Source organism: Rhinoraja longicauda, chromosome 15 (assembly GCF_053455715.1).
Source record: "Rhinoraja longicauda isolate Sanriku21f chromosome 15, sRhiLon1.1, whole genome shotgun sequence".
Taxonomy (NCBI): domain Eukaryota; kingdom Metazoa; phylum Chordata; class Chondrichthyes; order Rajiformes; family Arhynchobatidae; genus Rhinoraja; species Rhinoraja longicauda.
In genome coordinates this window covers 1,269,631-1,292,570 of record NC_135967.1, presented here as the reverse complement: position 1 = coordinate 1,292,570, position 22,940 = coordinate 1,269,631, and the positions used below count along the sequence as shown (strand labels likewise).

The following is a 22,940-nucleotide window of genomic DNA, read 5'->3' as shown; positions in this document are numbered from 1 at the left end:
GCCTGCCGATGTAACCCCAGCTCGGACCTGCTCCCTGGACGTTTAGAGCCCCAGCTTCCAACGCCACTCCTGACTCGCAAGGTGCACCAGCGAGCCCTTCTTCACCACCGCACAGGCCTGGGACATGGCTATTGTCGTGGCTCACGTTGTAGCCCCTGGAGACAGCGCTTTCCTCAGGCCCTCGCCACCGACAGGACGTGCTCAGTCATCATGGGGCCCCCTCCCCTCTCACCTGCTGCTGCTTCTTGCTGTCGACGTCACTTTAATCTGCGCTCCGCTCCACCACCATCTCCTCCTGACGTTCTGTCCACTCGGTCTCTCCCCCCTCCACCGCCACCTCCACCTCCTCCTCCCCCCTACAGTGGCCAACATACTGCACCTTGGAAGCAACAGGCGGTGAGAGGGGAGGGACCCCTCTTGGTGACCGAGCGCATCCTGTCGGTGGCAGCAATCCCTAAAGTGCTGTCCCCAGGGGCTGTAATGTGAGCCACAATGACAGCCGCATCAGAAGAAGGGCTGCCTGGTGCAGACCAGTGGTATCGGCACCTGATCTTAAAGTGAAGTGACACAACGCGCTGAAGTAACCTAGCCGACTAAATCAGTCTGCAGAAGGGTCCTTGCACCACCTACCTATGTTCTTCAGCAATGTTGCCTGACCAGCACTATGTGTCCTTTTGTAGAAACATAGAAAATAGGTGCAGGAGAGGCCATTTGGCCCTTCGAGCCAGCACCGCCATTTATTGTGATCATGGCTGATCATCCACAATCAGTAACCCGTGCCTGCCTTCTCCCCATATCCCTTGATTCCACTAGCCCCTAGAGCTCTATCTAACTCTCTTTTAAATTCATCCAGTGAATTGGCCTCCACTGCCCTCTGTGGTAGAGAATTCCACAAATTCACAACTCTCTGGGTGAAAAAGTTTTTTCTCACCTCAGTTTTAAATGGCTTCCCCTTTATTCTTAGACTGCGCCCCTGGTTCTGGAATTCTTAGACTGTGGCCCCTGGTTCTGGTTATGTATTAACCATCATCTCCAGTTCTTCGTTTCAGCGACACACAATGATGATACGAGACTTATCTTATACCTCTGTTTCTTTGAAGGCACAGTGATGGTTAGTTTCAAAAGATTATTCACAAGCCATCACATCAAGCTCTGCTCTTGTTCTCTCCTCAGGTGCTCCAGGGCCCCCAGGACTTCGAGGGACCCCCGGCTACCCAGGATCTCGAGGGCGTTCCGGCCCCCCAGGACGGACAAGCCAATATGGTACACCAGGACGGAAAGGTACTTGCTGTTGTCTGACCGAGATACTGTGGCAGTGTGAAATAGTCATCCATCGCTTCTCTCCAGACGCATGCACATAGGTTTTGGACAAGGAGTCTGTTGATAATTTCCCCCCTAGTAATATTTGGTTAGTTTAGTGTAGTTTAATCTAGCAGATACAGCACAGAAACAGGCCCTTCGGCCCACCGAGTCTTCGCAGACCCGCGATCCCCGCACACTAACGCTATCCTACACACACTAGGGACAATTTATAATTTTACCAAGCGAATTAGCCCACAAACCTGTACGTCTTTGGAGTGCAGCAGAAAGCCAAAGCTCCCTTCTTGTGCAGCAGGGTAATATTGGCAATTTGCCAATTGTCTGGAACCACTCCTAACTCTCATGATTCTTTAAATATCACTATCAATGCCTCCACAATCTCTAACGCCACCACTTCCAGAACCCTAGGGTGCAGTCCATCCGGTCCAGGTGACTTATCCACCTTCAACCCTTTCAGCTTCCCAAGCACCCCAGTGATAGCCACCCGACTAACTCCCACCCCCTGACTCTCTAGACTGATGCAAAAAGGTTATTCAACACCTCTGCCATTTCTCTATTCCCCATTATCACTTCTCCTGCATCAGTCTCCAGTGGTCCAACGTCCACTCTTGCCTCTTTCTTGCTCTTTAAATAATTGAAGAAACTTGCCATCCTCTTTTATATTATTAGCTAGCTTACCTTTGCATTTCATCTTTTCTCCCTAAATTGTCTTTTTAGTTACCTTCTGTTGTTCTATAAAAGCTTCCCAATCCTCTGGCTTCCCACTAATCTTTGCTATGTTATATGCATTCCCTTTTAGTTTTATACTGTCCTTGACTTCCATTGTCAGTCACAGTTGCTTCATTCTTCCCCTAGAATCTTTCTTCCTCTTTGGAATGAAAAGATCCTGCATTTTCTGAATTATTCCCAGAAATGCCTGCCATTGCTGTTCCACTGTCATTCCTGCTAGGGTCCCTTTCCAGTCAACTTTGGCCCCTCATGCCTCTGTAGTCCCCTTTGCTCAGCAGTAATACTGTCATATCATATCATCATATCATATACATACAGCCGGAAACAGGCCTTTTCGGCCCTCCAAGTCCGTGCCGCCCAGTGATCCCCACACATTAACACTATCCTACACCCACTAGGGACAATTTTTACATTTACCCAGCCAATTAACCTACATACCTGTACGTCTTTGGAGTGTGGGAGGAAACCGAAGATCTCGGAGAAAACCCACGCAGGTCACGGGGAGAACGTACAAACTCCTTACAGTGCAGCACCCGTAGTCAGGATCGAACCTGAGTCTCCGGCGCTGCATTCGCTGTAAAGCAGCAACTCTACCGCTGCGCTACCGTGCTACCATATCCGATTTCATCTTCTCCTTCTCAAATTTCAGGTTAAATCTTATCAAGTCTCGCTGTGGCAGCATAACAGGGCCATTGTGTGAGAGAGAATGATGTAACATTTCTCCTCCATTTATTTCTGCTCTGATAAAGCCGAAAACAAGGTATTTTATCTTGTCATAAGGTCATAAGGTCATAAGTGATCGGAGCAGAATTAGGCCATTTGGCCCCAGGTCTACTCCGCCATTCAATCGTGGCTGATCTATCTCTCCCTCCTAACCCCATTCTCCGACTTTCTCCCCATAACCCCAGACCCCAAACTAATCAAGCATCAAACAATGGAGGACCCAGCAAGGGGAGCCACCTTGAGGGAGGGGGGAGGGGGGGGTGAACAAGGGGAACTGGCGTGGGGGGGGGGGATTTGTGACTTTGTTAGGTGCCCTTTATGGAGGACTATTTGCATACCTTGAGTATGCAAGCAAAGAATTTCACTGTGACTTGCCACATGTGATAATAAAATAGTCAATTCAATTCAATTCATCAATATCTATCTATCTCTGCTTTAATCTGGACTAAAGTGAGATGATTCTCTCATTAGCACACATCTGTGCAACTGATATTTGCCAAGTTGGTAAAGTTTCATTTGTTCTGCAGTAGCACATCCTCCATCCCATCTTGAGCAATGAGATGAGGTATGACATTTGTGTGATTATATAAATGAACCAGGCTATTATTTTTGTGTTTCAAGATAAGATATTTAGACAATGCATTTGCAGCTTGCACAGTGTTTCAGTGAAGAAGGAAAGTCCAATGATATCTTTGCTGTGCATTGTCGAGAGGTTCTGAAATTTTATCAATCGAACCATTAAAATTGCAACTGCCGCTTCACCAGACCAAGTAGATTTAACACTCGAACTTGAGAACAGAACAATAAACAAAGCATGAAAGCAGGAGAGATTGGGTTAACATATGATGAGTGTTTGTACTCACTGGAGTTTAGAAGGATGAGGGGGGACCTCATTGAACCTTACAGAATAGTGGATGTGGAGCGAATGGATGTGGACAGAATGTTTCCACCAGTGGGAGAGCCTAGGACTACCGGTCATAGCCTCAGAATAAAAAGACATACCTTAATTGTAGGTTAATTGACTGGGTAAAAATGTAAAAATTGTCCCTGGTGTGTGTAGGATAGTGTTAATGTGCGGGGATCGCTGGGCAGCACGGACTTGGTGGGCCAAAAGGACCTGTTTCCGCGCTGTAGAATCTAAATCTAAATCTAAAATCTTAAGAAAGGAGATGAGAAGGGATTTCTTTAGTCAGAGGGTGGTGAATCTGTGGAATCCATAGCCACAAATGGCTGTGAAGGCCAAGTCAATGGATGGACAGATTTTCTATTATTAAGAGCATCAGGGGTTGTAGGATGAAGGCAGGAGAATGGGGTTCAGAGGGAAAGATAGATCAGCCATGATTGAATGGTGGAGTAGGCCTGATGGGCCGAATGACATTATTCTGCTCCTCGAACTTTTGAACATGAGTGGAATAGAAATATTGCTGTTTGGAAGAACCTGGCTGGCATTTTTGAAAGTTATTATGAAGACACACTAATCGGGGAGGCAAATAATACTTTGGTCTAAGAGTTGGCAAACCATTTTGCAACCTTATAGGACTTTGTTTAGACTACATTTGGAATATTGTGTGCAGTTTGGTCACCCATTTACAAGTGGTTGTGGAGGCTTTGGTGAGGGTGCACAAAGGTTTGCCCAGAATACTGTCTGGATTAGAGTGTATTAGCTATAAAGAGAGTTGGACAGACTGGAATTGTTTTCTCTGGAGTGTTGGAGGCTGAGGGGAGACCTGATTGAAGTATATAGAATTATGAGAAACATAGGTAGGGTAAACAGTCAGAACCTTTTTCCCCAGCATGGAAATGTCAAAGACTAGAGGGCACAGCTTGAAGGTGAGAGGAGCAAATGTGTGGGGCAAGTTCTTTCTCTGAGAGTACTGGGGCCTAGAACGTGCCGCCAGGGTTGGTGGTGGGGGCAGATAGGCACATGGATATGCAGGGAACGGAGGGATATTGATCATGTACAGGCAGAGGAGATGAATTTAACGGCGTGGTGTTTGTGGATATCGTGGGCTGAAAGGCTTGTACCTGAGCTATACCTTTCTATGTCCTATGTTCGAAATGCATGAATGTTTGTTAAGAAATTATGGCTTATTACCACTGTGTAGCTCCCGGCTGGTACCACTTCCAAATTATAGTGTGCTGACCTAATCTCCCCACAAAAGGAAGAACATACTTGCAATCAAAGGAGAGCAATATGGGTTTATCAGGATGACTCCTTGGATGGGAGAATGTTCCCATTGCTAGATGCAGGAAAAATGTTCCCAATGTTGGGGGAGCCCAGAACCAGGGGCCACAGTCTAAGAATAAAGGGGAAGCCATTTAAAACTGAGGTGAGATAAAACTTTTTCACCCAGAGAGGTGTGGATTTGTGGAATTCTCGGCCACAAAGGGCAGTGGAGGCCAATTCACTGGATGAATTTAAAAGAGAGTTAGATAGAGCTCTAGGGGCTAGCGGAATCAAGGGATATGGGGAGAAGGCAGGCACGGGTTACTGATTGTGGATGATCAGCCATGATCACAATGAATAGCGGTGCTGGCTCGAAGGGCCAAATGGCCTCCTCCTGCACCTATTTTCTATGTTTCTCTGTAGATGAGTTTAAGCATACTGCATTGTGCCAATCGCAAATGAGAAGTGATATCAGTGAAGCACACAAAATTCCAGTAATGCTTGACGTAGGGGTATGTTTCCTGATTGGGGTACCTGTAATGAGGAGCTTGTTCAGGAATAAAGTGATGAGCAATCTCTTCATCCAGAGGAAAGTGGGTCTTTGGAATTCCTTACCTTGAAGAACCATGGGGGCCCAGGTGCTCAGTATAGTCAAAGAAGTATGTTCAGAGCACTGTGTTCAGTTCTGGGCACCATGTTATAGAAACAATATTGTCAAGCTTGAAAGGGTTCAGAAAAGATTTACGAGGATGTTGCCAGGACTAGAGGGTGTGAGCTATAGGGAGAGGTTGAGCAGGCTGGGTCTCTATTCCATGCAGGAGGATGAGGGGAGATGTTATAGAGGTGTACAAAATCATGAGAGGAATAGATCGGGTAGATGCACAGAGTCTTTGACCCAGAGTAGGGGAATTGAGGACCAGAGGACATAGGTTTAAGGTGAAGGGGAAAAGATTTAATAGGAATCTGAGGAGTAACTTTTTCACACAGAGGGTGGTGGGTGTATGGAACAAGCTGCCAGAGGAGGTAATTGAGGCTGGGACTATCCCATCGTTTCAGAAACAGTTGGTTAGGTACATGGATAGGACAAGTTTGGAGGGTTATGGACCAAGTGCAGGCAAGTGGGGCTAGGGTAGCTGGGACATTGTTGGCCGGTGTGGGCGAATTGAGCCGAAGGGCCGGTTTCCACACTGTATCACTCTGTGACTCTATGAGGGGCCTGTTTCCACACTGTATCACTCTGTGACTCTATGAAGGGCCTGTTTCCACACTGTATCACTCTGTGACTCTATGATTCTAAAGGGACTGATGGATTGTTAGCTATTAAGGGAATGAAAGGTTTTTGGGATTAGTACAGGAAGGCAGCGCTGAGATAAAAGATTAGCCATATTCCTCTTGAACATGGAGCTTGAAAGTCTCCTAATGGCCGGCTCCTGCTTTTATTCCTTGATACAAAAGATTGAAGAAGGGTCTCGACCCGAAACGTCACCCATTCCTTCTCTCCAGAGATGCTGCCTGTCCCGCTGAGTTACTCCAGCATTCTGTGTCTCTTTACGAAAGATTAGTTTGATCCATTTGTCCTCCTTCCTGATCTTACAAACAATTCACCTCGTATTTTACTCAATGTTTCCTTTCCTCCTAAAATTACCTGCATCGCCCCTCTGCAGGGTCCAGCCCCCCTCTGCAGGGTCCAGCCCCCCTCTGCAGGGTCCAGCCCCCCTCTGCAGGGTCCAGCGCCCCTCTGCAGGGTCCAGCCCCCCTCTGCAGGGTCCAGCGCCCCTCTGCAGGGTCCAGCGCCCCTCTGCAGGGTCCAGCGCCCCTCTGCCAGGTCCATCACTTGCATGGCCCCTCTGCCAGGTCCATCACCTGCAGCACCCCTCTGCCAGGTCCATCACCTGCAGCACCCCTCTGCAGTGTCCATTGTAAACATTCCACTCTGCCTTGATGTAATGGTGATATCCAACCTGCTCCTCCTTCCTTTCTTTCCTCCCCCTGACCCTCATTGTCATGGGAAGCAGGATCCAGTTTAAAGATAGACACAAAATGCTGGAGCAACTCAGTGGGTCAAGCAGCATCTTGGTAGAGAAGGAATGGGCGACGTTTCAGGTCGAGACCCTTCTTCAGACATTGGATGATTAACATTGTGTGGCACGGTGGCGCGGCGGTAGAGTTGCTGCCTTACAGCGCCAGAGACCCGGGATCTCCTGATGTCCGAAGAAGGGTCTCGACCCGAAACGTCACCCATTCCTTCTCTCCAGAGATGCTTCCTGACCCGCTGAGTTACTCCAGCATTTTGTGTCCACCTTCGATTCAACCCAGTATTTGCAGTTTTTTTTCCTTCCAGTTTAAAGATGTTGAATATCTCCGATAATTAACTGAGCTATTTAAACTCTTTTAAAGTGACTTCACTGCCATCAAAGCAACATATGATCTCTCTTCTCAGTGAGATTCTGAATGTTATCTATAGGTTACATTGGTCACGAAGAATGATTTGTGTTTATTCCACCAGGACTCCCAGGATCTTCGGGGCTGGATGGTTTGAATGGGTTGTCTGGCCCTAAGGGCCCACATGGAACACCAGGTATTTATTAATAGCAGCTTTAGTTTAGTTTCGAGATACAGCGCGGGAACTGGCCTTTCAGCCCACCAAGTCCACACCGACCAGCGATCCCTGCACATTCACTTAATCCTACACACACTCGGGACTATTTTACATTTGTACTTTTATACCAAGTTAATTAACCTACACACCTGTGCATCTTTGGCGTATGAGAGGAAACCGATTTCGTAGAAAACCCACACAGGTCACGGGGAGAACGTACAAACCCCGTACAGACAGCACCTGCAGTCGGAATCGAGCCCGGGTCTCTGGCGCTGTAAGGCAGCAACTCTACCGCTGCGCCACCGTGCCATGCAATGTTAAATTCTGTTGGGAATTGGGGCACTAAACTGTTACTTGATCCTTTTACCGGGATCAGGTGTACTTCTGTGAAAGACCTGTGAGTGAAGTGCAAAGAGTTGTCATACCAACAGGAAGATATCATTTTAATGCAGATAAGACCTTAGGATAAAACCCAGCTGATCTGGCAGAACCTAGAGGGCAATAACATTTCCCTTGATAGTTTTCTCGCCTTGGTCCCATTAATCTTCCACTAATCATAATCATAATCATAGTAATTATAATCATAATCATACTTTATTAGCCAAGTATGTTTTGTAACATACGAGGAATTTGATTTGCCGTACAGTCACACCAATAAAAAGCAACAAAACACACAAAATACATTTTAACATGAACATCCACCACAATGACTCCTCCACATTCTTCACTGAGATGGAAGACAAAAAAAACTGCTGGGAAGAAACTATCCCTGAATCTGGAGGTGTGTGTTTTCACACATCTCTATCTTTTGCCTGAGGGGAGAGGGGAGAAGAGGGAGTGACTGAGCATGACTCATCCTTGAATCTGCTGCTGGCCTTGCCGAGGCAGCGTGAGGTGTCGATGGAGTCAATGGAAGGGAGGTTGGTTTGTGTGATGGTCTGGGCTGCTGGTCTTGCCGAGGCAGCGTGAGGTGTCGATGGAGTCAATGGAGGGGAGGTTGGTTTGTGTGATGGTCTGGGCTGCGTCCACAATTCGCTGCAATTTCTTGCGGTCTTGGATGGAGCTGTTCCCAAACCAAGCTGAGATGCATCCTGATAAAATGCATCTGTAGACGTTGGTGAGAGTTGAAGAGGTCATGCCGGCGTACCTCCACATTTCAACGAGTGAGTAGATAATAAATGCCGGCCATTCTGCTGATGTCTGTTTTCGGTGAACAAATTAAAAGTAGAAACCTACTCTGACATGTCTGGATTAAAATCCAATTGTTTTATTCAGAAGATGTAGTGGGCCTCTCTCAGTTCTCACGTACTGGCCATCCCTAGGCTCATGAACACCCAGGTTATGCACAAATGTACATAGGACTTCTGCACACGACTTAGGGTGTGGGAGACTGTGGGTTTGTCACTGTGGGGCTGCAGGAATCTTGTGCCCGATGGGAACTCTGTTTGTGACAATTTCAACATCTCTTGCAGGGAAATCTCAACTCAAAGGCCCTGGTTTAACTATACACTTGGCTGACCTATGCTTTTATTTAAATACTGTATATTGCCACCTTGATATACTGGCCACCTTCCAGAGTTACAAAATGTTCTTGGGAATACGAGCCTATTGTAACTTGCGAAGGCTCTGTATTTATCATGATTTGCAGCCCATCTACACCTCACGCTGCCTCAGCAAGGCCAGCAGCATAATTAAGGACTAGTCGCACCCTGGGTACTCTCTCTTCTCCCCTCTCCCATCAGGCAAAAGGTACAGAACGCACACCTCCAGATTTAGGGACAGTTTCTTCCCAGCTGTTATCAGGCAATTGAATCATCCTACCACAACCAGAGAGCAGTGCTGAACTACTATCTACCTCATTGGAAACCCTCGGACTATCTGTGATCGGACTTTGCTGGCTTTTCGTTATTCACTTTATTCCTTTTATCATGTATCTGTGAATGGCTCGATTGTAATCATGTATTGTCTTTCCGCTGACTGTTTTATCAGCGTTTTTAAGCTTTTCACTGTACCTCGGTACACGTGACAAGAAACTAAACTGAACAGAACTTATGTTTTGAAGACACAAAATAAATATGGGGTAGGTCGGTGTGGAAATTCTGATAGCTTTAGCTGGAATTACTGGCTGGCAATTTCCTCAGCGGTTTCCAACCCCACATCTGGAAAATCTGTGGTGCAGGAACTGGGACAACTGAGGAAATTCCCAGCCATTGCATCCACTTGAATGGGCAATGACCTCTCCATGTTCACCTGTTCAGGCATTATTCTGCCCGGATTACCCGGAACTCAAGGCCCACCCGGCTACAAGGGTGAACGCGGAACACCAGGCACTGGAACAGGATCACCGGGATATCCAGGACCAAAAGGACTTCGAGGAGATCCAGGTAATTGGGAAAACTGACTGCAATTTGTTCATTAGCCCTGCGGGATCTTGTGCCACAGTAGACCAGGCAACCTGAAGACCACTGGTGCTGAAGACTAGAAGTTAAACAGATTGATGGAACAATGCAATTGTTCAAGCAATCTCCGTGGAGACAAAAGGTGTAGATGGAAGATTGGCTTCTCGACACAAAATGTCAACTTATACCTTTTGCCTTCACAGATACTGCTTAACCCATGGAATTCTTCCAGCAATTTGTACATGAACTTGAGAATTTCTTGGGTATAAATTGAAAACCCTACCCAATGGCATTCATTGGAAACTCAATGTAGTATACATAATATTTTGGATGATGGGTCTTTGACCTTAATCTTTAACTCTGGTTCTCTGTCCACGATGTTAAGTATTTCCACAGTGTTCTGTTTTATTTTGGTTTCCAGAATCTACAATTGTTATTTTTTATTAATGTCTATTACTTACAATATTTTCTATACCTAATCTGACCCAATCCCACCCAACCGTAGCCAGCTTCATTTAATCTGATCCAGCCCAATCCAATAGTTGACTGTTTAATAATCTGTCAGGGGTTCCCAAACGTTTTCGTCCCATTTACCCCTGATAACTTTTCGAAAGTAAATTTACCCCCACCCTGTTTTGTTCAGTAATTTGAGTTTACACTTCTACCATAATAAAGCAACCGACAAATACTGTTTTTAGCATTATTATTTTAAGTTCAAATAACAATAATGGTAGGCAACATTTATCCCCTGGGGGTAAATTTACCACAGGTTGGGAACCCTTGATCTGTGTCATCCTATGGTGGCCATCTCCCAGCCATGGAATGTACAAGTGAGGGGAACAATTTCATTGTGGGACTACCAGAGTCAGAAGAAGCCATATAACCATATAACAATTACAGCACGGAAACAGGCCCGTTCGGCCCTACCAGTCCACGCCGACCACTTTCTCTGACCTAGTCTCATCTACCTACAACAGGAAGCTGCTGATAGACACAAGTTGCTTGAGTAAATCAGCTGTCAGGCAGCGTCTCTGGAGATAAGGGATAGGTGCTGCCTGACCTGCTGAGTTACTCCAGCATTCTGTGTCTATCTTCGACGTAAACCAGCATCTGCGGTTCCTTCCTGCACTTGCCTGAGATGCTGCCTGACCTGCTGAGTTACTCCAGCATTCTGTGTCTATCTTCGATGTAAACCAGCATCTGCGGTTCCTTCCTGCACCTGCCTGAGATGCTGCCTGACTCGCCAAGCAACTTCAGCACTTTGCGTCATTTGTTTGTAAACCAGGATCTGCAGTTCCTTGTATCTGCAAATGATTGAACTGGTAGCTTGGTTAGTTTCTGACCCGGTCAAATGCTTAAGACTAAGTGCTCGACACCTTCAGCATTAGATGGGACCTCCTGAAACCCCATGCTCCTGCTTTGCTGCTGAGAAGAGAGAGAGAGCAGAGCAGGAGGTGCAGCTTAACAATGACTGAGCATCGGAATCTGTCACTACTCCCTGGGTCAAACCATTGGTGTCATGGCAGTGGGCAGGCACGCCAACATCAACTCTCGTGTGTAGCCAGATTAGATTGGGGATAGACACAGAATGTTGGAGTAACTCAGCGGGTCAGGCAGCATCTCTGGAGAGACGGAATGGGTGACGTTTCGGGTCGAGGCCCTTCTTCAGACTGAGAGCCGGGGGAAAGGGAGACATCGAAATATGGAAGGGTAAGGTGTGAAAACGAGAGATCAAAGGGATGGAAATCAAGGAAGATGGAGAATATATTATTGTTAACTAGGGGAAGGTGACAATCAGGCATACAAGGTGAAATATAATCAGGAGGACAGTCAGACTGGTCGGGGAACTAGGATGGGGGAGGGATGGAGAGAGAGGGAAAGCGAGGGTTGAACTTGGAGCTGGGATGTAAGCTGCCCAAGCAAAATATGAGGTGCTGCTCCTCCAACTTGTGTTTGACCTCAGTCTGGAGGAGACCCAAGACAGAAAGGTCAGTGTGGGAATGGGAGAGGGGTTAAAGATTTTAGCAACATGGGGACCATGTAGGTTGAGGTGGACTGAGCGGAAGTTTCCAGCGGAATGTTGGCTGAAAAGTAAGACCGAAGTTGATTATACACAGACAAACAAAATGGTTTGCTTTCAAGTTTCATTGATGGAGTGACCATTTGCTGCTTCTTTAGGTCGTGGTGGGCCTCTGGGTCTTCCAGGGAAGCCAGGCCTTCCAGGTCACTCTACTACTTCACTAAATCCCGGGAGACCAGGTGATATCGGTCGACCAGGCTATGATGGTGAATCAGGTATGGTTTCCTCTTGTTGCAAAATCTCTGCTCTCTGCTTCAACGAGAATGTGTACCGTCATTAGTTGGCAATTTTGAATGTTGCAATTTGTGTCCTTCCTTAATCTCATTAGAATTAATTTAACTTTGATTGGAATCATCCATTTTGATTGTGCATTGGTTTTTACTTGTGTGTGTTAGAGGTGTATAGATGTAATGCTGAGGCTCCAGAAGGCGCTGGCCAGGCCACTTTTGGAGCACTGTGAGCAAATTTGGGCTCCATATCTGAGGAAGGATGTGCTGGCTCTGGAGAGGGTCCAGAGGAGGTTCACAAGAATGATTCCAGGAATAGGTTAGCACATGATAAACATTTGACAGCACTGGGCCTGTACTCGCTGGAGTTTAGAAGGTTGAGGGGAGACCTCATTGAAACGTACAGGATAATGAAAGGCATAGATAGAGTGGATGTGGAGAAGATGTTTCCACTGGTGGGAGAGTCTAGGACCAGAGGTCACAGCCTCAGAATTAAAAGGAGCTCTTTCAGAAAGGAGGTGAGGAGGAACTTCTTTAGTCAGAGGGGAGTTAATCTGTGGAACTCATTGCCACAGAGGGCTGTGGAGGCCCAGCCAGTGGATATTTTTAAGGCAGAGATAGACAAATTCTTGATTAGAATGGGTGCCAAGGGTTCTGGGGAGAAGGCAGGAAAATGGGATGAGGACACAGAGATCAGCCATGTTTGAATGGTGGAGTAGACTCGATGGGCCGAATGGCCCAATTCTACTCCTATCACTTGTTAGCTGATTGAAACTGCACTTTTCCCATTAAAACAATCCAGCAGATCTGTTAGGGTGGCACAGTGTGCAGCTAACCTGGGGGTGCCAAAAACCCAGCCTCAGTCCTGACCTTGGGGGCTGTCTGTGTGGAGCACACAATACTCCAGGTGCGGTCTCACCAGGGCCCTGTACAACTGCAGAAGGACCTCTTTACTCAAATCCTCATGTGGGCTAAATGAGATGTTGTTTTATTCTGCAGGTCCTCCAGGCCCACCTGGCCCTCCAGGCCCACCTGGTTTCCAATTTGAACGTGGAGTTGCTGGTGACCCCGGTTTCCCTGGCCGCCCAGGACCACCAGGAATGCGCGGAAATATTGGACCTTCTGGAAGCCCAGGATATCCAGGCTCTCCAGGACAGAAGGGTAACCACTGGACCACGACTTCTTGTTCAATTTGGTGCTTCAGTGTCCACAGGGGATTAAATATTTACATTATAGTATCTGCTCCCAGTTTATGTACTTCCTTATAGATATCCATACATGATACGACAGGCTTGGAGGGATACGGGCCAAATGCAGGCAGGTGGGACTAGTGTAGCTGGGACGTGTTGGGCTGAAGGACCTTTTTCCATGCCATACCACTCTATGACGATGACCCTCTCCCCCTTATAATTTTATACACCCCACTCATGTACCATCTTAACCTCCACCGCTCCAGAGAAAACAGACCGAGCCTCTCCAGCCCCTTCTCATAACTGCAACACTCCATCCCAGGCAACATCTTCAAGTCAAGTCAAGTCAAGTTTATTTGTCACATGCACATACACGATGTGCAGTGAAATGAAAGTGGCAATGCCTGCGGATTGTGCAAAAAAAAAGGATTACAGTTACAGCATAGAAATACACTTAATACAGAGAAGACAAAATTTAGTCCCTGGAGTTATAATAGTTAACAGTCCTGATGGCCTGTGGGAAGAAACTCTGTCTCATCCTCTTAGTTTTCACAGCGTGACAGCGGAGGCGCTTGCTTGACCGTAGCAGCTTGGTGCATTTCCTCAACTATCCTCCAGTGCTATCAGATCTTTCCTTTCGTGTGGTGACCAGAACTGCATGCAATACTACACCTGAGGCCTCACCATTATTAAAATAAAATTGAACCGTAACCTCCCCGTTCTATGATCCAACGAATGAAGGCCGGTATCTCTCTGTCTTCTTGACCACGTTACCTACTTGTGCTGCCCCCTTTCATGATCGTAAGACTTGTACACCTGGGTCTCTCTATTCCACAAAGCTCCCCCCCAGCTTCCAACCATTCATGATGTACATCCCAGTCTCATTATTACTCCCAATAACCATCACAGCTCAATTATCAGGACAGGATAGAGAACTGGTTGGCAGACAGGAAGCAAAGTGTCCCTTTCAGAATGGCAGGCAGTGACTAGTGGGGTGTCGCAAGGCTCGTTGCTGGGACCCCAGTTGTTTTTTCAATATATGTTAACAATTTAGATGTGATAATTAAATGTAACATCTTCAAATTTGTGGATGACACAAAGCTGGGTGGCTGTGTGAGCTGCGATGAGGATGCTATGAAGATGCAGGGTGAATTGGACAGGTTGTGTGAGTGGGCAGATGCATGGCGGATGCAGTATAATATGGATAAATGTGAGATTAGCTACTTTGGTGGTCTGCTAATTTGAGGAAGGACATTATTGCTATTGAGGGAGTGCGGCGTAGGTTCACCAGGTTAATTCCCGGTCTGGCGGGACTGACATATGATGAAAGAATGGATCGACTGGGCTTGTATTCACTGGAATTTAGAAGGATGAGAGGGGATCTTATAGAAACAGATACAATTCTTAAGGGATTGGAAAGGCTAGATGCAGGAAACATGTTTCCGATGTTGGGGGAGTCCAGAACCAAGGGTCACAGTTCAAGAATAAGGGGATAGGCCATTTAGGGCTTAGATGAGGAAAATCTTTTTCACCCAGAGAGTTGTGAATCTGTGGAATTCCCTGCCACAGAAGGCAGTGGAGGCCAATTCCCAGGATATTTTCAAGATAGAGATAGAGTTCTTAGGGCTTACGGAATCAAGGGATATGGGGAGAAGGCAGGAACGGGGCACTGATTGTGGATGATCAGCCATGATCATATTGAGTGGCGAGGCTTACTCGAAGGACTGAATGGCCTACTCCTGCGCCTATTCTCTATGTTTCTATGTTTCTAATAAATCTACTTTCAAACATAAGGTAATTAACTCTTTTTTTCAGGTGAAAGGGCTGATCCAGGCAGGATTGGGTTTCCAGGCACTGATGGTCCTCCTGGGGACCCAGGGTATCCAGGTGCTGGAGGGGACCCTGGTGCTAAAGGTACCACATATTACAGCACTCTTTTTCTTGCTGGAATTAGCTGCCTCGACTAATGTATCATGCAGCAAATTTAAAAAATGTCACAAGAAATTCAACAGTTGAACAATATTATTTGTGCAGGAAGGAACTGCAGATGCAGGTTCAAACCGAAGATGGACACAAAAATCTGGAGTAGCTCAGCGGGACAGGCAGCATCTCTGGACAGAAGGAATTGGTGACGTTTCGGGTCCAGACCCTTCTTCCCAAAACATTGCCTCTCACTTTTCTCCAGAGATGCTGTCTGATCCGCTGAGTTACTCCAGCTTTTTGTGCGTGTCATTATTTGTATTCTATTTCAAAATAATTGTAGGTTTTACATCAATTGATTACAGGTGGATATTAGTAACAAGGCCACAAAACTGTTCACAGTAAAAAAGTAAATTGTTACAATGGCTTTGCATTCTGATACAAAAAAAAGTAGGAATATTGGTTCAGATTTATAGACCATTGGGATCTCTTCTGGGTCAGAGTTGGACGAGACAAGAGTTTCTATGGATGGTTGGGTTAACGTATGAAAAGTGTTTGATGGCACTGGGCCTGTACTCACTGGAGTTTTGAAAGAGGAGGGTGGACCGCATTGAAATGTACAGAATAGTGAAAGGCCTAGATAGAGTGGATGTGGAGAGGATGTTTCCACTGGTGGGAAAGTCTAGGACCAGAGGGCACAGCTTCAGTATAAAAGGACGACCCTTTAGAAAGGAGATAAGGAGGAATTTCTTTGGTGAGAGGGTGGTGAATCTGTGGAATTCATTGCCACAGACAGTTGTGGAGGCCAAGGCTTAGGGTATTTTTAAAGCAGAGATTGACAGGTTCTGGATTAGTACGAGGGTCAGGGGTTATGGGGAGGTAGAAGGAGAATGAGGTTGAGAGGGAAAGATGGATCAGCCATGATTGAATGGTGGAGCAGACTCGATGGGCCAAATGGCATATTTCTGTTCCTTTGACTTATGATCATCACCTATCCATGTTCTCCAGAGATGCTGCCTAACCCGGTGAGTTACTCCAGCACTCCATTTTGCCAGGATACCATGTTTGAACTGAAGTGTGGAGAAATTCGATCCCTCAGAAGTTTGTGAATCCTTACAATTCAGTAACCAGTGTTGCAAATGTTGCAAGCTGTTCCAAATGCTCAGTTTATGAGCAGGCTCGGAGGGAATATTGGATTCCAGCAGGAAAGCAGTATTGTTGTGGTTCATCGTGATCTTACCGAGCAAGAGAACCAAGTGGGTAGACATAAAATGCTGGAGTAACTCAGCAGGACAGGCAGCATCTCTGGAGAGAAGGCATGGGTGACGTTTCGGGACGCGACCCTTCTTGAGTCTGAAGAAGGGTCTCGCCCTGAAACGCCGCCCATTCCTTCTCCCAGAGATGCTGCCTGTCCCGCTGAGTTACTCCAGCATTTTGTGTCTACCTTCGATTTAAACCAGCATCTGCAGTTCTTTCTGACACAAGAGGGCCAAGTGCTTCTACTTGTTCCTGCTTTATTATGGTATGAGAATACTCTTTTAACATTTTAATGTGTATATATCTAGTTATTCTCTTTCCTTGTTAATTTCTATGGTCCATGTAGGCTTCCCAGGACGAATGGGCGTACCAGGCCCACCAACAGAAAATATAGACTATATCCCGCTTCCAGGTGAGGAAGGTAGAGCAGGATATAATGGACCACCTGGACCTCGAGGGGACAGCGGTGGCCCTGGTCATGAAGGATATCCAGGTACGTGGGCCAACCGGGCGATGCGACAAATAACAATACCGTAACTTCATTAGAGTGATAGTGCCACAGAGCGCAGAAACTGACCCTTAGACCCACCTCGTCCACGGTGACCATTGTACAGATCCACATAAATCCTGTTAATGAGGATGTTGCCAGGACTCGAGGGTGTGAGCCATAGGGAGAGGTTGAGTAGGCTGAGACTCTATTCCTTGATAGAGGTGGATAAAATCATGAGAGGAATAGATCGGGTAGATGCACAGAGTCTCTTGCCCAGAGTAGGGGAATCGAGGACCAGAGGACATAGGTTTAACGTGAAGGGGAAAAGATTTAATAGGAATCTGAGGAGTAACTCTTCCACACAGAGGGTGGTGGGTGTATGGAACAAGCTGCCAGAGGAGGTAGTTGAGGGTGGGACTATCCCAACGTTTAAGAAATAGTTAGACAAGTACAGGGATAGGTCAGGTTTGGAGGGATATGGACCAAACACGGGCAGGTGGGACTAGTATAGCTGAGAAATGTTGGCCGGTGTGGGCAAGATGGGCCGAAGGGCCTGTTTCCACACTGTATCACAATATGACTCTATGAAGGGCCTGTTTCCACACTGTATCACTCTGTGACTCTATGGGTACTCTAACAATCAGTATGGGTAGAGTATCAGTAAAGGTATGAGGAATTGTAAGGGTAAAAAGACCCTAATGGGAGTTATCTACAGCCCCCAAACAGTAGCCTCGACATAGGGTGCAAGTTGAATGAGGAGCTAAAATTGTCATGTCGCAAGTGTAATGCTACGGTGGTTATGGGAGATTTCAACATGCAGGTAGACTGGGAAAATCAGGTTGGTAATGGACCCCAGGAAAGGGAGTTTGTGGAGTGTCTCCGAGATGGATTCTTAGAACAGCTTGTGCTGGAGCCTACTAGGGAGAAGGCAATTCTGGATTTAGTGTTGTGTAATGAACCTGATCTGATAAGGGGACTCGAGGTAAAAGAGCCATTAGGAGGCAGTGATCACAATATGATAAGTTTTACTCTGCAAATTGAGAGGGAGAAGGGAAAATCGGAAGTGTCAGTATTACAGTATAGCAAAGGGGATTACAGAGGCATGAGGCAGGAGCTGGCCAGAATTGACTGGAAGGAGGCCCTAGCAGGGAAGACGGTGGAACAGCAATGGCAGGTATACCTGGGAATAATGCAGAAGTTGCAGGATCAATTTATCCCAAAGAGGAGGAAAGATTCCAAGGGGAGTAAGAGGCACCCGTGGCTGACAAGGGAAGTCAAGGACAGCATAAAAATAAAAGAGCAGAAGTACAACAAAGCAAAGAAGAGTGGGAAGCCAGAGGATTGGGACTCTTTTAAAGAGCAACAGAAGGTGACTAAGAAGGGAATACGGGGAGAAAAGATGAGGTACGAGGGTAAACTAGCCAATAATATAAAGGAGGATAGTAAAAGTTTTTTTAGGTATGTAAAGAGGAAAAAAGTAGTCAAGGCAAATTGTGGGTCCCTTGAAGACAGAAGCGGGGTATTTATTATGGGGAACAAGGAAATGGCAGAGGAGTTGAACCGGTACTTTGGATCTGTCTTCACTAAGGAAGATACAAGCAATCTCCCAGATGTTCTAGTGGCAAGAGATCCTAGGGTGACGGAGGAACGGAAGGAAATCCACATTAGGCAGGAAATGGTGTTGGGTAGACTGATGGGACTGAAGGCTGATAAATCCCCAGGGCCTGATGGTCTGCATCCCAGAGTACTTAAGGAGGTGGCGCTAGAAATTGTGGACGCATTGGTGATCATTTTCCAATGTTCTATAGATTCAGGATCAGTTCCTGTGGATTGGAGGGTAGCTAATGTTGTCCCACTTTTTAAGAAACGTGGGAGAGAGAAAACAGGAAATTATAGATCAGTTAGTCTGACATCAGTGGTGGGGAAGATGCTGGAGTCAATTATAAAAGACAAAATTGTGGAGCATTTGGATAGTAGTAACAGGATTGTTCCGAGTCAGCATGGATTTACGAAGGGGAAATCATGCTTGACTAATCTTCTGGAATTCTTTGAGGATGTAACTAGGAAAATTGACAGGGGAGAGCCGGTGGATGTGGTGTACCTTGACTTTCAGAAAGCCTTTGACAAGGTTCCACATAGGAGATTAGTGGGCAAAATTAGAGCACATGGTATTGGAGGTAGGGTACTGACATGGATAGAAAATTGGTTGACAGACAGCAAGCAAAGAGTGGGGATAAATGGGTCCCTTTCAGAATGGCAGGCAGTAACTAGTGGGGTACCGCAAGGCTCGGTGTTGGGATCGCAGCTATTTTCTATATACATTAATGACTTGGATGAAGGGATTAAAAGTACCATTAGCAAATTTGCTGATGATACAAAGCTGGGTGGTAGTGTGAACTGTGAGGAAGATGCTATGAGGTTGCAGGGTGACTTGGACAGGTTGTGTGAGTGGGCGGATGCATGGCAGATGCAGTTTAATGTGGATAAGTATGAGGTTATCCACTTTGGTGGTAACAATTGGAAGGCAGAGTATTATCTGAATGGTGTCAAGTTAGAAACAGGGGACGTACAACGAGATCTGGGTGTCCTAGTGCATCAGTCACTGAAAGGAAGCATGCAGGTACAGCAGGCAGTGAAGAAAGCCAATGGAATGTTGGCCTTCATACCAAGAGGAATTGAGTATAGGAGCAAAGAGGTCCTTCTGCAGTTGTACAGGGCCCTAGTGAGATCGCACCTGGAGTACTGTGTGCAGTTTTGGTCTCCAAATTTGAGGAAGGATATTCTTGCTATTGAGGGCGTGCAGCGTAGGTTTACTAGGTTAATTCCCGGAATGGCGGGACTATCCTATGTTGAAAGACTGGAGCGACTAGGCTTGTATACACTGGAATTTAGAAGGATGAGAGGAGATCTTATCGAAACGTATAAGATTATTAAGGGGTTGGACACGTTAGAGGCAGGAAACATGTTCCCAATGTTGGGGGAGTCCAGAACAAGGGACCACAGTTTAAGAATAAGGGGTAGGCCATTTAGAACTGAGGTGATGAAAAACTTTTTCAGTCAGAGAGTTGTGAATCTGTGGAATTCTCTGCCTCAGAAGGCAGTGGAAGCCAATTCTCTGAATGCATTCAAGAGAGAGCTAGATAGAGCTCTTAAGGATAGCGGAGTCAGGGGGTATGGGGAGAAGGCAGGAACGGTGTACTGATTGAGAATGATCAGCCATGATCACATTGAATGGTGGTGCTGGCTCGAAGGGTCGAATGGCCTCCTCCTGCACCTATTGTCTATTGTCTATTGTCTATGAAGGGCCTGTTTCCACACTGTATCACTCTGTGACTCTATGAAGGGCCTGTTTCCACACTGTATCACTCTGTGACTCTATGAAGGGCCTGTTTCCACACTGTATCACTCTGTGACTCTATGAAGGGCCTGTTTCCACACTGTATCACTCTATGACTCTATAAGGTCAAGTATTGTCAAGCATCATTAATATTTTGCACTACTCAGATTTTGCACTACAATCTTACACTTTTCTGCTGTTTTGCATTCTTCATTGTAATTACAGCCATATTTACCATTTCTGTTTGTACACTGTCAAGTCTATGATCTTCATCTGAACAATACATTTCATTGCAACCTGGTGTATATAACAAAGATGTATCTAATCTAATCTGATCAATGATCTAAGCTCTTCTGATTGACATGTGGGGCTCCTTGTATTGAACTAAATGCAGTTGACCCTGCTAGACGTCCCATGCTCCCTAACCTGCCTTTGTCTGCTCTGCTCACTGGACGTGTTTGACTTATCCTCTTGATTTTCCTCCCTCCCCTTTCCTTGATGTTCCTCTGAACTGCTACCATGCTTCCCACCTCCCTGCCTAACCAGTTTAAAACCCACCTGAGTAGGTGAAACCTGTCCTTCTTGTACAAGTATTTAGAATTTTGAAGGATAAGAGGGGATCTTATAGAAACGTATAAAAGGACTGGACAAGCTAGATGCAGGAAAAATGTTCCCAGTTTTGGGGGAGTCCAGAACCAGGGGCCACAGTCTAAGAATAAAAGGGAGGCCATTTAAAACTGAGATGAGAAAAAACTTTTTCACCCAGAGTTGTGAATTTGTGGAATTCTCTGCCACAGAGGGCAGTGGAGACCAATTCACTGGATGAATTTAAAAGAGAGTGAGATAGAGCTCTAGGGGCTAGTGGAATCAAGGGATATGGGGAGAAGGCAGGCATAGGTTATTGATTGTGGATGATCAGCCATGATCACAATGAATGGTGGTGCTGGCTCGAAGGGCCAAATGACCTCCTCCTGCACCTATTTTCTATGTTTCAATCTATGTTTCTAAGTCACACTATCCCAATGATTCAAGTAACTAAAACCTTCCCACCTGCACGTTCTTAAACCATGCATTCACCTGTCTTCCCTTATCTCCCCCCTCACTTGCAAGTGGCACAGGGATTAATATCGAGATTATGATCCTGGAGCCCCTGCTTTTTAACCTGTTGCTTCATTCCCTAAACTTGTTTTGCAGGACCTGGCATTCCTGCTGCTGCCCTCTAAGCCTTGCCTCGCTCCCATAACCCAACTCACGGACACTCATAGACCAGCCAGGAACACCAGTTACAGTGGACCAAGGGACAGTCTTGTACGGTCGTTAGCTCAACCACCCAAGAGACAAAGAATAGATTAAAAATTGCAACGGGATGATTTCCCCAAACCCATCTCCTCCCATCTCAAACATCTTTCAAATTGTTGGGAGAAATGGGAGAAAACTGAGGAAATTGAGGGGATAAATATTTGTCTATACTGCATACATGTCGGTACAGTAGATGGCAAGTTTATTAAGCACCCATTGCTTTCCATCGTGTTGAATTAAATGGGATTAGATTTGGGGCAATTTCTAGATTTAGTGGGCAGCAATTTATCAGAGTTTCACAGCAGTGAAATCCAGCGTAAAATTGGTTCTGAGTGACCATTGCTGTGGGAATGCAGGGAGCAGTAGAATCTGCAAGCAGTCAACTGTGCCACATCATTTCTAGGTGTGCATGCAGGGAGTTTGCAGTGTGCAGATTGTGCTTCCTCAGTTGCTAAGATAAGGCATTTTCCATTCACGAAACGTATGAAGACATCATTTGTTTGGCATCTGTTATGAATGTCTAACTGCTTTTCCTTAAGCGATCTGTGATATTAAAGGGTCATTTCACCACTGTATGCCTCAGTTTCATCCGGCCCGCATCACTTTTGCTAATGGCAAACTACAGGGGAGTTGAATTTCTTGAAAAATTATTATTGTCTTTACATGAATTATGTTACTAAAGGCAAGCCAAGCCTTGTTGGAGGCTGAGACAAAAAATATAATTGAACTAGTAAACCATTTAACTGAACAGCTGGCCTGGCATTGTTATTGCTCGTAACATTATGAGTTATTTAGTAGAATGTAGGTATTAAAAAGTAAAAATAATTTATCGATGTATCATGCTAATTTTATTCCTTACTTGCACGAAAACCTTGTCTATCATCAGCCACTGTTACATTAGTCACTGAACAAACCAAAATTAAAAATATTGAGGAGTTTAAATCTGCTTCAGTTTCGTTTAGTTTATTGTCACGTGTACCGAGGTACAGTGAAAGGCTTTTGTTGCGTGCTATCCAGTCAGTGGAAAGACAATACATGATTACAATCGAGCCATTTACAGTGCATAGATACAGTATATGATAAGGGAATAACATTTGGGAGTGGATCTGAGAGGAGTTTACAGTCATAGACTGAAACAGTGTGGAAATAGGCCCTTGGGCCCAACTTGCCCACACCAGCTACACTAGTCCCTCCTGCCCGCCC

The 22,940-nt window shown here is 45.9% G+C and overlaps 1 protein-coding gene across 4 annotated transcripts in view; it reads left to right on the top strand.

Moving 5' to 3' along the window:
• The window catches only part of col4a6 (collagen, type IV, alpha 6), a 409,834-nt gene that overhangs the window by 372,619 nt on the left and 14,275 nt on the right, over positions 1–22,940 (top strand). For all 4 annotated transcript variants that reach the window (XM_078412091.1, XM_078412093.1, XM_078412090.1 and 1 more), the window contains 7 exons: positions 1,174–1,281; positions 7,446–7,517; positions 9,797–9,922; positions 12,116–12,232; positions 13,244–13,405; positions 15,250–15,348; positions 16,958–17,104. In XM_078412091.1, the coding sequence (XP_078268217.1) occupies positions 1,174–1,281; positions 7,446–7,517; positions 9,797–9,922; positions 12,116–12,232; positions 13,244–13,405; positions 15,250–15,348; positions 16,958–17,104 (831 nt within the window). The remainder of the gene's footprint in view (positions 1–1,173; positions 1,282–7,445; positions 7,518–9,796; positions 9,923–12,115; positions 12,233–13,243; positions 13,406–15,249; positions 15,349–16,957; positions 17,105–22,940) is intronic.